Source organism: Engraulis encrasicolus, chromosome 18 (assembly GCF_034702125.1).
Source record: "Engraulis encrasicolus isolate BLACKSEA-1 chromosome 18, IST_EnEncr_1.0, whole genome shotgun sequence".
Lineage (NCBI taxonomy): Eukaryota > Metazoa > Chordata > Actinopteri > Clupeiformes > Engraulidae > Engraulis > Engraulis encrasicolus.
Window position 1 is genome coordinate 7,776,708 of NC_085874.1, and position 15,330 is coordinate 7,792,037.

At 48.8% G+C, this 15,330-nt stretch overlaps 1 protein-coding gene across 5 annotated transcripts in view; it reads right to left on the reverse strand.

Moving 5' to 3' along the window:
• Window positions 1–15,330, reverse strand: part of afdna (afadin, adherens junction formation factor a) — a 186,077-nt gene that overhangs the window by 7,182 nt on the left and 163,565 nt on the right. For 3 of the 5 annotated variants that reach the window (XM_063222919.1, XM_063222922.1, XM_063222918.1), the window contains 6 exons: window positions 13,502–13,699; window positions 12,621–12,709; window positions 11,114–11,302; window positions 7,915–9,348; window positions 3,102–3,236; window positions 350–944 (listed from right to left, as the gene is read on the reverse strand). In XM_063222919.1, the coding sequence (XP_063078989.1) occupies window positions 350–944; window positions 3,102–3,236; window positions 7,915–9,348; window positions 11,114–11,302; window positions 12,621–12,709; window positions 13,502–13,699 (2,640 nt within the window). The remainder of the gene's footprint in view (window positions 1–349; window positions 945–3,101; window positions 3,237–7,914; window positions 9,349–11,113; window positions 11,303–12,620; window positions 12,710–13,501; window positions 13,700–15,330) is intronic. The other 2 variants (XM_063222921.1, XM_063222920.1) reach the window with 2 other exon arrangements.

The following is a 15,330-nucleotide window of genomic DNA, read 5'->3' on the forward strand; positions in this document are numbered from 1 at the left end:
TAGTGGAGGGACATTACCAAAAAAAATCAAAAGAGATCACATTGAATGATTGGCTACTTCTACGCAAAGACTATATTTTACGGACAAGTTGGTGGAAAGGATGGAAGAAAGTGTGAGAGGGACAGGGGGAAAGTGGGAATGATCGATATCCCTCTCACCTAAAAACTACACAAAAACAGGAACACGACAAAAAAATGATGTGACATATAAACGAAAGAATGAGGAGGAGTGAACAGGGAATATGGGGGGGAGGGGAGATGGATGAGGGTGGTTGGGGGAGGGGGGTGGGATAGGGGGAGTTGGCAGGGGGCGTTTACTCCTCTCTCCTCTTTCGTCTTCCGTCTCTAACCTTTCGAATTTGCCAGCGGAATGAAGGCGGGTTTGGTGGCCGGGGCTGGAGGCCCGTGGCCTGCCCGGCCGCTAGTACTGTTGGCATTGTCGGCAGGCAGGTGGAACTGACTGGACAGGAAGATCCCGTCCGACATGGGCCGGGGCTTTCGCGCGAGGGGCGGCGGCTGTGGCTTATGCTCGGCCGGCGGGAGGTCACCATAGGACTTCCGGGTGGCCGAGAGCTTAGCGGTAGTAGTAGTAACCTGACCTGCTGGGCCGCTGCCAGCGTTCACCTCCTCCTCCTCCTCCTCCTCCTCGTCATTGTACGAGACAAACTTGGCAGTGTACAGGGTGTCGGGGGAGGCGACCTGGGTTTTGAGGTAAGAGGTGTTTCTCTGGGGCGGGGGCGGTGGAGCACTGCTGCTGTTGTTGCTGCTGCTGTGGTTAGTGTTGGCAGAGGAGGGGGAGGCGGGAGGGGGGGGCTGGTAGTCCTTGGGAAGGGGCGGCCTGTACAGACCAGGCTCCTCGGGGCTCAGCAGCTTGCGCTCGGCCTCTTCGTGCTGCCGGCGCCTCTCCGCCTCCAGGCGTGTATAGTACTCCTCCTCCTGTCTCCTCTGGTGGAACAGTGATGGGGGAGAGCTGGTTAGAGAGGGTTAGCAAGTGGCTAACCGTTGGCTACGCTACCAGGGGGTTAGTTGGTGATCTAGCTACTGTATTGCTAAAGCTACAAGATGCTAGACACTGTGGGTTAGTGCAAGGGCACATTTTAAGGTGCCAACTGGTGTCTGGACTACAGAGTCAAACTTCTCTTTCATTCATTCCCCCTTGCGTTTGTGTGTGTGTGTTTATATCATCTGGTAACTTGGTCGACTCTCAGTTTGAACCTGTTCCTAAGAGCCCTAAAAAAGTAGTGGGCTGGAACTGGTGAGGAATATCTGAAATTTTGGGAATTTTGGCGTGACTATCCTTTCTTCTCCCTTTTCTTTTCTTTTTTCTTTTTTTCCAAGGGTGGCGTTATCCTGGGGGCTAATCTGGGGGGAGGTCCTCTTTTCCCAAGGACAGGTGACTTTTTAAGGGCTGGATTTGAGGGACCCTTCAAAGGACTGCTGGGGACTTTGGCGAAGACTTCACTGGCCATCTCCAAGAAGACCTTGATCGGCCTTTGTTCGGATCACTGTAGGGCAAGGGTGGGGCTGACCTGTGATAAAGTAAGATGGTGGTGGTGGTGGGACACTGACCAAGATGTCTTTGCTATGACTTAAGCCATAGCTTAGGTTAGGTGCTTAGGGTTGGGGATGGGGACCACTCATGGACTGACTGACCAGAAGCAATGCCTATGAGGAATGAAGGATGACCAAAAAAAGACAAAATACTGGGGATTCTGAACCAAAAACCTGAAACTGAAATGGCACTGACATGATTCATGCTCTTTAGGGAGTCGTGTAAGTGAGAGGGGGTGTAACACATCACCAACACACACGCAAGGGGGGGTGGAGGTACATATTCAAGACATGCAATTTGACATGGGGTATATCATAGCAGGACTCTGAATTACCAGTGGTCTGAAAAACGGAATGATTCACAAATGCAACCTTGACAACACCAATGGAACGAACGTGACTGAGGTGACCAAACACGGAAAAACAATGGAGGGTTTTGGGAGCGTGTCAAGACTTCTGGAACGAGGAATGGAATGACCACTGTGTTCAGACCACTGATGATTCAGAGATCGCCACAACTTCAGAAATCCAAACCTTAAAAAAATGTTAGCAATACAACTATAGAAATACTGCAGCGCTTAGAATTACAAAACACAATCATCTTTCAACCCCTTATTCCTTTTTAACAATTCTCAAAAAAAAACCTGTCTGAGGGAGACAAAAACATTACTTCTTCAGTCTTCTTACAGTCATAGATTACCACAGATGCAGCAGAACTTCAGTGAGCAAAATTGGCTTCTGTGTTGTCTGCTCCTCTCGTAGTAGAAGGCAGCATTGCATGCGAGTTGTTTGCTGTGATGAGAGCCACAACCCTCAAGAGATCTCAGTGTTTTTTTTAACAATGACACAACAACAGTCATCTATTTTCTGCCTGCCCTGGGTTACAACGAGTGGTTTCTGACTGACTTGGCATGGGATTACCGCTATGTAAAGACGGTAAGATTGTTTTCTCTCTGTCTCCACAACAAAGATGACAATAGGTCCTCGGGCTGTTTAGGTTGACGACAGTTTGCCATGACACAGTTGACATAAATATGGCCACAAGGACGTGCTCTGTGAAGAAAATAATGCAACTGGGGAAATAGACCGACTTTTGTACTGGCACAAACCTTTCAAAACTATCTTCAGGCGACAAAGTCTATCAAAATAACACAACTTTTAAATTAAGACGTGTCAGTACATTCAAATATTCCAACCACACTCCTGACAAATATTTCAACATACTCTGATTTACGGGAATAAAATCCTGAAGACATCAAAACCCAGTTACATGAAGGAGTCATATAAAATTAATCACATTTAAAAAAATCCTTCATATAAATGGCATTGAAACATTTCTCCATCTGTAAATCACAACTTGAGAGATTCTTAAGAAAACTCTCTGGACTGGAAAATGCTGTTGGAGCAATTATCACGTTAAAAGAAAGCCTTCATATAAATGGCATTATGACTTCTCTGCATAGGTAAATCACAACTTAAGAGACACCCTCTGGACTCCATGGAGCTGAGGCGTGCTCCCGGCTGCTAGGGCCGCTGGCTGTGGAGGTGTACCTTCTCCTCGGCCTCTCGCCGGTTCCTCTCCTCCTCCCGCCAGCGCCTCTCTTCTTCCTGCTTGGCTCGGTCCTCCGCCTCCCGCTTGCGGATCTCCTCCAGCTGCTGCTTCCTCCGCCGCTCCTCATCCTGCAGCTGTGGAAGGGGAGGGGGGGAATGGGGGGTGGCAGGCACCAAACATACAACGTGTTAAAAGAACCTTGACATTTTTGTGGCTTCCACGTTTTCTTTTGTTACGGGTTTTTTCCCCCCGTTTGTGTTTTTAATACCACAATAGCAAAAACAGTAAATCATCGGCACAACGCAACACCAAACACAAGTCACAAGTCACGAATGAGTGCAATGGCACGGCACAGATGGATCTCAAAAACGTCTGGGTCCCGAGAAATGACTGGGGACCTTGTGAGGGATGCGCTGTTGATCATCTCCACGTAAACAATAAAATGTGTAATGAAAGGGATAACTGGGGTTTTGTTCTGCCTTAAACCAATATATCGCAGTGAGCTGTGACTAACTTTATACGCTGAACTTCTGTTCTCCGACAGAATTGCCCAAATATAGTCTTTGGACAAATATAGTTTTCCCACACAGTGCCCGTTTTGGTAGGCAATGACTTCAGCCACCACAGTTTCACTACTCGCTACTAAAATACAGAGGTCAAAGCCAACAGTAATTTAAGGGCAAGGCACAGCCAACGTGCTGCAATTCAGAAAATCATCTGGATTTCTTATACGCACAACGACAGAGTTGTGATCAGAGTTATCTAATACGACAGTGTATCGTACACACAGCGGAGCACAAATACGTGTTTTTTTGTGCATGGTTAAACTGTCTGCTTTTAACTATACATGTACTTAGGCCTTTGGTAATGTTTATTTGAGGTGGATAGTGAGAGAATCACAGAGAGAGAGGGGCATACCCAAGCATGCAGACAGACCAGGAGAGAAAAAGACAAAGAGATAGAAGGAAATGTGGTGTGTGCAATCACCAGCAGGGCAGCAGATACCCTGCTCTACAGCTGCTTCAGCTGACAAAATAAAAAATATAAATAAGTTGATTGAAAGTTGAGAACAACATCACGCCTATAACACTTCCACTGGAACCCAACATTCAAGACAAGTCAAACGGCGCCAGATGTCTGGATAAAAATCGCACCACAACAGGCTGATGGAAAAAACCCCACAACACTTGTACAAATACCACACACATGAAGACACAAAACAGCCCTATGAGCACCAGCACACATGAGGATGAGGATGATGGGGAGGAGGTGAGTGATGAAGAGCGGCCCCAGAAGTGTGCAGGCGGGAAGAGTCACTGGTTTTGGGGGAGAGGTCCTGGGTCATGCATGGAGAGACCTCTCCCCCTCATTCATGGCTGTCCTACGTTCACTGTACTGACCAGCTGTGTTGAGGTAAGGCCTGCTTCTCTCTCCCCTTGCCAAGGTTGAGGCAAGGATGCCAATGTCCTGGACCAGACGTTTGCATATTCATGTCTTGAGACATGGCTGTAGCTATTGCATGGGGATTGAGGTATTTTTTTTATATATTTGAGCTTGTAGTTCGTGGTTTAGAGAAGGAAGCTATGCCCTTATAAAGGGCAGCAGAGTAACATTAAATTAAGGTTTTTCAGAATGTGTACTATTAAACTGGATAGACTGGTGCTCCCTCTGATTTCAGATTAACACAGGTGTAGTCTAACGTGGTAAACCAATAATCAGTCGACTTGGGTTCGATTCACCCAAGTTCGGTTCGGTTCGAAGCTCCACATGGTAGGTCAGCGTGAATTTGGAGGACATTTTCTAGCAGGTAGTGGAAATCAGGAGTTTTCATCAGGAGTTTACAAGGACAAAAGGCACGTTTTGAGGCAAAGTTTAAAAAAAAACTTCAAATAAACCAAGCGTACTGTGCAAGCAAGCAAGCAAAGCAAGCAAGGACAAACGACTCAGGACATTGTTAGAAAGGGTACTTTTGAAAGCACACTTCCTCAGCAGCAGTTCAGCGGTGAAGGAGGGGCATCACAGCCAGTGCACAACCCAGAATGCTTTGCCCAGGAGCTGCAGCCCCACAGAGACGGCCCCCACCCCCCACCCCTCTTCCCAAACTCCCTCCCCTACCCAACTCACTCCCTTCCAGCCTCCTCCAACACCCCAGGAGCACTGGAGGAGAGGCAAGGTGATGATCGAGGCGGTGGGAGGAGGAGGAGGTGGAGGAATGGGGGTGGGGGGGCGGTTTGAGAGAATGAGCGTCAGTGAAGGAAGTCACAGGTGGAGTCTCAAACAGGAAAGTGTTCGAGCGTAAAGAACGTACCAAGTCTAGTACAGAGATTGCTGGGACAGCAGTCTGCTGCAGGAAAGAAAGAAAAAAAAGGAAACCGACGGAGAAGGAGAGACAGAGGAAGAAGGGGAAGGGGGAAGGGCAAACAGAAGACAGGAGAGAGGGTGATTTAGGACAGGAGGAAACAAGAAATAAAAGAAAGGAACACGACGAGAGAGACAGAGAGGGAGGGAGTTAAAAGGGGGTGGGGGGGTAACAGAAAAAAAAGAGAGAAGATAAAAGTGAAAACATTGCTTGGGCTTGGAACGCAGTGATGTGCTGCCAGGAACATTCCGGAGCGGTATGGGACTGATTAGTGTCAATGGCCCACCACCACCGTCCCAATCCCCATCCCATCCCCATCCCCAGCCAAAGCCCCCTACCTAGAGAAGAGCTCCGCTAGGCGGCTGAAGAAGCACGAGGTTTATCCAGGAATCCGCACTTCATTCCATAGATGTGCTCCCCTCCCCTCCACAACTCACCACTAAGGCAATGATCTATTCTAATGAAGGGCTATCAACTCTAAACACTTCACTCAAGCCAGAGGAGCGGCGAGTTGAACATTGCCTTACCGAATGTCAAAAAAGGGCACATTCACGCTAACTTGCTTACGTTTACATTTTCCATGTGAAGTCCAGCTCGTCACATCAGGGTTTGCAAGCCAATCATTTCATTATCATCCTACACAGATGTTTTTTTTGCTCGTCTTTCCCATTCATCAAATGTTACGTGTGAGCAATAGTGGGCCAGTCATCTAAATGGCCATCTGTTCTGCAGCAGAGTTTCATTTGTCAAAGGACGTTTCAGAAGAAGTGATGAGGGCAGCCGAAAAATGGGCCGAAATCTTCGGATTCCATGTTTTTGCATTAAAAAGTGAAGTAGTATAGTAATAGATAGTAATAAATGCAATAGAGACTAATACTTTTGAATTATCTATTGTTTTGAGAAAAGAGAAAAAACCTGCTTGAAAGTTTGCTGTGTATCGGTCGGTTGACTTAATTATCCAGGTTGGCCTATGTTTCGACCAGTGTGTGTGTATGTGTGTGTGCGCATGTTTGTTGGACGAAGCTGAAAGCCTGCTGTCCACTTTGCCATTCGTCCCTGCAGCCAGAGAGACAGCACAGCAGAGCACAAGCGATGACAGAAGCATGGCGGTGCAGGTGCAAATTGCAAAAAAAGAAAAGAGAGTAAAAAAAAATATTGGAGGAAGGAATATAGAAAAAGCAAAGTATAATAACATCTAGCGGAATTTCCCCAATCTGCCTGTATAGTCCACGGGTCAGATGAGATATTGGTACCACTCATGGGGGCAAAGGTTGCTTATATTTTTTGAAAAGATACATGTCTGTCGCTATCATATTTGTATGATAACCCTTCTGGATTCACAGCCAAGTTAGTGGTATCAGCTTTTAAAGTGACAGGCCCCCATTAAAAACAGCCGTTTTTAAGATGGGTGTATTTCTTTCTACCGGCCTTTGTTAAATGTTACATTACAATGTTACATTTTCAGAAAATATTAGCAACCTTTGCTGCCCTGAGTGGTACCGTCATCTCATCTGTCCCATGGACGAGCAGTTGGAACAGTACATGATTCACTGCTGAGATACTTTCCTTCCCTTGCCACTAGAGGGCACTACACCTGCCCGCCCCTGACCTTGGCATGAGGTGAAGCATTCACTGCCCTCCGCCGTGAGTCCTCGCCTTTCACTTCCTCTACTGAGGACTGTGTGAGTGTGAACTCTTGTGGAAATGTTATCTAATTTCCCCCCGTCTCGCCCTGTCCCATTCTCTTCTCTTCTAGAGAGCAATAATTGCGCTTTGCTGCCAAACTTCTTGGTATGCGGCCGGCTCTGCAAGTAAGGTATCCGAGCCTGCAGCGATGCGCTTGTGTCTGTGCCATACGGCTGGCTGTTGTTCACCATTATTATGCTGTTTTCTGTGTGTGTGTGTGTGTGTGGTTTTCCCCTGCAACAGCACGCACCCCTCTTTCTTTAAGGCTTTTCGGTAAGAGGAATCCTTTGAGAGGGAACATAGAGCAGTTAAAACAAGACAAAAAGCAGCACGCTATTTAGGCATGGCAACCAAACAAAGCCTGGGCGATGGTTGTAAAGCTGACAGAGTAACGACGAGTCATTTCAGGACATGGAAAAAAAAGAGTCACATTGTTTAGACAGTTAAAGATCGACAGAATGAGAGAAGAATACAGGGTCAAATCACATTATCTAATCATGATTAAATCTTACCAATGTTATTCAAGCTTAAGAACACAGTTAGGATCCTGAAATGACTAAAAAATTGCCTCAAAGCCAACGCAGCGCCCTTTCTTTTAAAAAGGGTGTGACGGGAATTGAGGCAACTCATCTCCCCCTCCATCCATAAATACATTCATCCATCCATCCATACACACTCATCCATCCATCCATCTCATTCTCTCTCTCTCTCTCTCTCTCTCTCTCTCTCTTTCCTTCTCCACCCCCCCTCCCCTCTCCCGTCCTCACCCGTGCTCTCTTCTCGGCCTCCAGCCTCTGCATGATGAGCGTGGTGTCCACATCTTCGTCCTCGTCGTCGTCGTCCTCGTCGTCGCTCTGCTTGGACTCCTGCAGCCGCTTCTGGAACTGCCACTCCAGCATGAGCTTCCGCAGCCGGTCGCTCTCCTCGGCGCTGCGCTCGGCCTTGGCCTGCAGCTCCTGGATCTCCCGGTCCAGCAGGTCCACGATCTGCAGCTGCTGCTGCTTCTCCAGCTTCTCGCGGGCGTCGCGCTTCCACGGGTCGGGCGAGAGCGAGTCGCTGGCCACGGCGGCGGCCAGCTCCTCCTTGCTGATGGTGATGTACTGCAGGTCGCGCCGCTCGATGGTCCGCGGCTGCTGCTGCGGCAGGAGCTCGCGGATCACCGTGTCCCCGCCCCCAGCGCCGCCTCCCACGCCGCCGGGAGGAGGGGGCGCTGGGGCGGGGGCACCACCCGTGGGGCCCGACATCCCGCGAGGCAGGCTGGAGAGCTTCTCAGGCCGGCTGGGCAGGGGTGCCGGTGCTGCTGCTGCTGCTGCTGCTGGCATGGGCTGGTGGGGCTGTGGGGGAGCCATGTAGGGCTGCTGCTGGTGCTGGTGCTGGGGAGGAGGCATCTGCATGGGGGGCCCGCCGGGTGGGGCCATGTGCTGGGGGTGGTGGGGGTGTCCCATGGGCGGCAGGGTGCCGCTGCCTCCGTGCTGGTTGTGGACGGGGGGCTGTTGCTGCTGTGGGGGCGGGCCTCCGCGCATCTGGTCCCTCTTCCTCTCCTGCTCCCGCCTCTTCCTCTCGCGCTCCTCCTCCAGACGGGCCTTCTCCTTCTCGTACCAGCGCTGCTGCTCCTCGCGCTTCTTGCGGTCGGCCGCTGCTGCCGCCGCCGCCGCCTGCTGCTGCTGCTGCTGCTGGGACACAGGCGGAGGGGGCAGCGGGAGCTCGGGCTGGGGCTCGTACTCGTAGTGGGCCGGCGGGGGTGGCGGAGGAGGGGGCAGGTCGCTGCGCGTGGGCTGGCCGGAGTGAGGGCCCGGGGGACCGCCGCCCTGGGACTGCTGCTGCTGCGGCGGCGGCGGACCCGTGGGCTGCGCCTGTCCCGGGGGCCCGGGGGTCTTCCAGCGGCCCGGCCCGCTCTTGTGGGCGACGCTGTTGCTGTTGTTGGGCGCCTTGTTGAGGCTGTTGGTGCTGACGGAGGCGTTGGCGTAGTTGAGGTTGAGGTGCTCCTGGCTGGAGGTGCTGGACTCCAGCGAGGAGGAGACCTGCTGGTTCCAGTGCTCGCCGCTGCCGCTGCGCTGGTGCTGCTGCAGGTGGGCCGGGTGCATGTGGGCCGGGTGCTGCTGCTGCTGCTGCTGCTGCTGGTAGTCCAGCTCGCGGGGAGACGGCTGCTGCATGTAGCCCCCCGGCACGTCGCACAGGTCCTCCTGGGAGTGAGCCACTCTCTGCCACGCGGAAGAGAACATGACAGAGTTTATATACAGAATGGGCTGTGGAAATCTGTACTGTGAACATAAACATAAATCATCATCATCATCATCATCATCATCATCATCATCATCATCATCATCACCTTGCCTGATGATCATTGACTGTCAAATCTCTTTGAGACTTGGTCTGACAAAGTCTATAATGATTAACGTTTCCCAAAAGGCATGGTTGACCCGCCTCCCTTGGCTTGCTACTGGCCGAGGCCAGAAAAGGCTGTGCCAAGCTTAAACCAAACCTTTTCTTTAGTCCCAATAGAACGTCTCTCCTTTAAACCACATCACTGCCTTGGGCCGTTGGTGCTGCTCAAAGTTGATTGGTTCCCAACAAAGTGGGTGAGTTCCCAATTTCTCCGGAGCTTAGAAACGATATTTGTATTGCTCCTGGCCTGACTAGTAGTCACTAAGAGGGCGTGGCCTGGTTAACCATCACCGTCATCATAATCGTCATCATTATTGTTTTTATTACTTATTTCCAGGACAATAATGATAGGCTTGGAGGGTGAAGCTTTGGGACAAAAGCTTGTATATGCACCATTGTATATGCTTGACATATGCACCATTAAAACGTGCACAGAACTCACTGGAGCCGTACTAAGCTATGCTTTATTTCCAAATCCTTCTCGGCGATAGGACAAAAATATGCTCCGTTACAACATGCTCAGAAGTAATCGGACAGAGTGACGCACCCTGTCTGTCAGGAGCCGGGAAACAAAAACAAAAGGATTTGCATTCAAAATAGGCTGCGTAACTCCATATCCGTATTGTGTATCCATCTCCATTTCAAATGCCATGTCAACAATAGGGAACTGTTACAACATGCACAGAACTAGGTGAACTGAGTGCAGCACACTCTTTAAAAAAGCAAAACAAAAAAACCCCGCAGAGAACGCACGCACATCAGTGACACAGGTGCTGGACCAAACAGAAGATAACCGGAAAGATAAACTAAACGTCCACAACTTGGATGCACTTGATGAAGAGACTCTGCGTCTGAGACGTTGCGCCATTAAATATTTGGGAGCATAGACAAGACGTGTTGAAGACATTTATGATTTCTTTGCAGCACACTCTGTGCCAGCCAGGGAACAAAAACAACAAGATTAACATACATAATCTGCTACATTGTACATCTGGTTTCATGACAAATAACAACGCCAATGTGTTGGGGAGTGCCTCCCTCTCTTTGCATGTTGTGCAACCGATTTGAATCTGAATGCTGGTTGTCCAATGTGCGCCCCATCAGAGAGGAACTAACTGTAACTGTAACTATGTGGTATATCGGGTTTCCACTTCAAAGTGCATGAATGATGTAACAACGGGCCACAAGATCAGAACAAAATTTACACTCAAAACACATTCCTCATACTGTACGACACGCACAGAACTGCTGAAGTGAAGCTGTCTCTCACAACAAGAACTAGAACTTACAACCGTTACCGTAACCAGGTTTGTAACAATGGTGACAATCTGTTTCCTTTTCAACTACAACTATTCAGGTCAAAATGCTGGCTTTTCAAGCATGTATTAGTCATGTTTAATAAGGGCCTTTTAATCTAACGCCTTCCTCCATTTTGCTTTTTGGAGTGCCTGCCATGAGTTTATCAAGCAAGACTGGAGGGTTTATTTGTGCCTCCCACTTATACTCCACATCCACACTCTCTGATGTACTCACAGAAAAACACATACAGTGCAGACCCCGGGTTCACCCCCTAGCACACACCTGCATGGACATGTTGTTGTTGTTGTGATGGACATCCATGGGGGGTCTGTCCTCGCTGTTCTGCCAGGCCTGGTTGGGCGAAGGCACCACCCGGTCTGTGGACTTGGAAGCTGGGAAGGTGAAGTACTCCCTGGGGTACGTCTGCGTAGGGATGGGGTAGGCCTCGGGGCGCGGCGGAGAGGGCTCCTCCTACAGACCAAAAGGAGGAAACGCACATCAGGGGTGGATACAAAGGAAAAAAAAAACAATGACAATACTATACAAAAATTAATGAAATTATATATTTTTTTTACAAAAAATGAATAGATTGCCTTCTATCATCATATTGCGATTGTAAATGACTTCACCCACGATCTCTATGCACATATCTCTATGCAGGTCAATGGTATCTTTGTATCCTTGGATACTGGAACAAACGGCTTGCCAACATTTCAAGATTCTGTGTATCTGAATACAACTGGAGGGCAACCTGCTGTACAGTGCAGGCATGTGCTTTCAGGCCCAGATTGGGTTCTGTGACAAACTACACTGACTCCTCATACCCCACTAACCACACAGGAGATGGATATACAGAATATGAGCGAGGGGGGTACTCATGTTTTAAAGGGAAAAAATGGTTGGGGGGGGGGTTCGTAACACAAAACGTTTGGGAGACACAGCTCTACAGGATTCCTGCTGTAGAATAGAGTAATCTGGAGGTGGAGGGTTGCAATAAGGGGTGCACAATGGATGGGGATGGGGGTGGTGGTGGTGGTGGATGGGGGTGGTGTTGGAGGTTGTGTGCGATGTTGTTGACTGGGTTTGCAGCATGGGGTGATGCTAGCTTGGAGGTTGTGGTGGTGGTGGTGGTGGTAGTGGTGATGACTGGCTTGGGTGTGGAGGTCCTTGATTAGGATTAATTGCCTGGAGGCCCTTGGCAAAGCAAGATCAAAGGCAGTGTCTCGCTTACAATGCATGAGGCCAGGCCAAACAACGGCTGGATGGGGGAAGTACCCGCAGGATGCTTACTGCACGTGCATGACTTCTATTGGCATTTCGCCGTTGCTTAAAGTTCCTGTACAGAGGGATAAGCAGCTAACTAATGAAACGGGAGAGCTCTGTTTCCTGTGCGTGCTTGGAATTGCAAATAAGGAAGAGCCATTGGCTATAATAGGGCTATCGTGTGCTCACTAAAAGTCAATGACCTTGGGAAAGAGGCAAGAGGCATTTTTTTAAGCGCTGTAACACAGGCGTGTAACATTCCCCAATCAGATGTTGTTTTGGGATGGAACAGACACTTGGAACGTACGTTGTTTGCTTTTGTGTGCGTTTGTACTTTTCCTGTGACCGCACTTACTTCTATCTGTGTGCCTGTGTTCGCATGCTTTTCTGTCCGTGTGTGTGTGTGTGTGTGTGTGTGTGTGTGTGTGTGTGTGTGTGTGTGTGGGTGTGTGTGGGTGTGTGTGGGTGTGTGTGGGTGTGGGAGTGGGTGTGTGCGCGCGTCATGTGTGTGCATGATTTTACTCACGTCAGCACACAAGTTGCCCGTGGAGACGGAGGTGATTTTCCCAGGGGCTCCAGTGTATACCGGCTTCCCTCCAGGACTCTGGGCTTGATCTGCAATGGAAACGGAGAGGGGATCAGATCTCTCTCTCTACCCCTCAGTGGCTATAGTATGCTCTGTGTGCCTCCAAGTACGCAATGACTACAAATCACTACTGTTGATACTTTTTTATTATTATCATTAAAAAAACAAACAAACAAAAAAAAACAGTCTGTTCACATATCTTTAGTAAGATGAGGTGCTTTACATGTACAGTTTATCACATAAATATTGCATAGAACAGTGTTTTAACTTTGAAACTTTTCAGCCATCACATTACCCAACAGATACCTTTACCTTTTTTTTTTTTTTTTTGTTTCAAGAAAATAGCGTTTCTGAAGCGCGTGATGACCTTCGTCCTGAAGGCTTCTCATTGGCATTGTTTTCTCATGGACTAGTTGTTTTCCGGTTTATAACAGACACAGACAGTTATAATCGCGACCCTAAATGAAGGACCCTTTTTTCATCACCAGCCAAAATAGCTAGTAGATCTTAATCTTACAAGCCAAACCCACACTCACTAATGGGTCAAAGTGTGCAGTAAGTTGTTTGTTTTCTACCAGCCAAACTGATTTGTCACCAGTATTTGGCTGGTGTTAATTTAGATAATAGATTATTATAGATTAAGTTGGGAACCACTGCCATGATAAAGCTACTCACTGGCCACCCTGATGAAGGCCACAGCGCCGAAACGCGTTGGAGTTTTTTTAATGCATTTGCCCCTTAAATAAAGTTTATTTTTTACTACATTAACCAACTGAAGTGCCTGGACCAAGGGTTTTTTCCCTTCTGTCTTTTTTACTCACTGGCCACGTTGGGGCTGGACCTGTGGTCGGCCCGGTTCTTGAGTAGCCTCTCCTCCGTGCCCATCTTCTTTGGTTCGGGGTAGTTGTCCCAGGCCCCCTGAGGGCTCTCGCCGGAGCCGTTGGGCACCGTGTTATTGTAGAGCTCAAAGCCCTCGCTCTTTGGTCGCAACTTGCCCTTGTCCCGCGAGCGGTCGTTCGCTGAAGAAAGAGAAAGGAAGAGGAGGAGGAGGAAGAAGATGAGGAGAAGGAGAAGGAGGAGGAGGAAGAGCAAGATGATTAGGTGGTCATTGGATTGTAGCCCATACAATAGTTCTCTTTACAACAACAGTGTATAATAGATTTTCTTTTCTTTTTTAAATGCAAATCAATCTGGACCATCATCAACCATGACTTTCAATTTGCAGGCTGCAAAGAACCCTTTCTGGTCTATTGTCCAAAATTGCAACTGAACGGCTGAGAGACAGTTGAACGCTGAGACTGAACCAATTTGAATGTTTTGTTGAATCCCGCCTCACGCCTGTCAAAAAAGGATTTCTCTGCGTATATCCACATTGACCTCACTTGACGTTCATTTTGACGAATGAAAATGCCATTTTCCTGCTATGAACTCCCAAGCTGAGACTTAGGCACTACAAGACAACAAGGCAGTACACAAGGATCAAAACGAGATTCTTCAATGTTTCACAGACACTTGCAATCACAGGGGAGTCCATTTAGTGGGGAGAGGGCTTGAATGGCTTGACATCCAAAAGACTGGAGAATGATTTATCTGGTGCTGCAGGATGGGGAATACAGTCACAACATATCTCGAGTTCAGAATATTGAAAAACGGCAGTCAATTTCTCTGAACAATCCCTGATGGCAAACTTTTGTCGCAAGTGTTTTTGCTTCTTTCTTTCGGGTCATAATGAAACAAAATATTCTCTGCAATAACTCAATCTGTCAGTGCTACAAGTTTGACGTTTTGATCGTCAGGCTGCGGCTGGCAAAGAGATGGCTTAGCGTGATAAACGGCACTGCTGTCGCCAGTTTAAACATGTGGGCATTTACCCTCTTAAACAAAGGCCTTAAGATGGGCTCGGCTGACAATAAGCAGCCCCCTTCCACATGCCCTCCCCCTCCCCATCTCCATCTCCATCTCCATCTCCCCTCTGCGACCGTGCGTACCGAGCCCTACAGTATAAAAATCCATCACAAAAGGCAAATGGGCTCCAGTCACTGGGTAGGAATCTGCATTGTTTCATGCCAACGCCACTTTTATAGGCAGCGACAGGCAGGGGGTTGTTCAAGGCGGAGGGAGGAGAGGGTGTGTGTGTGTGTGTGTGTGTGTGTGTGTGTGTGTGTGTGTGTGTGTGTGTGTGTGTGTGTGTGTGTGTGTGTGTGTGTGTGTGTGTGTGTGTGTGTGTGTGTGTGTGTGTGAGTGAGTGAGTGAGTGAGTGAGTGAGTGAGTGAGTGAGTGAGTGAGTGAGTGAGTGAGTGAGTGAGTGAGTGAGTGAGTGAGTGAGTGAGTGAGTGAGAGAGAGAGAGAGAGAGAGAGAGAGAGAGAGAGAGAGAATGGGTGATTGATTGAGAGAGTGAGTGTATTAACTTGTGTGAGTGTGTGTAGTTGCGTGTGTGAGTGAGGGTGTATGCCACAAGCGCCCCTGTCACCATCTCCTCAGTCACGCGAGCGGGTCAGAGTGCCACCGCTTTAACTGCCAATCAGGATCTCCCATCATCCCCGGCAGCTCGACTATTAGAAGGAACTGGCCTTCATGTGGGTTTCCAATGGGGAAATGTGGGCTGTATCAAAAACTGGTCCTATTGAGTGTCTCGTGAGTTGAGCACAA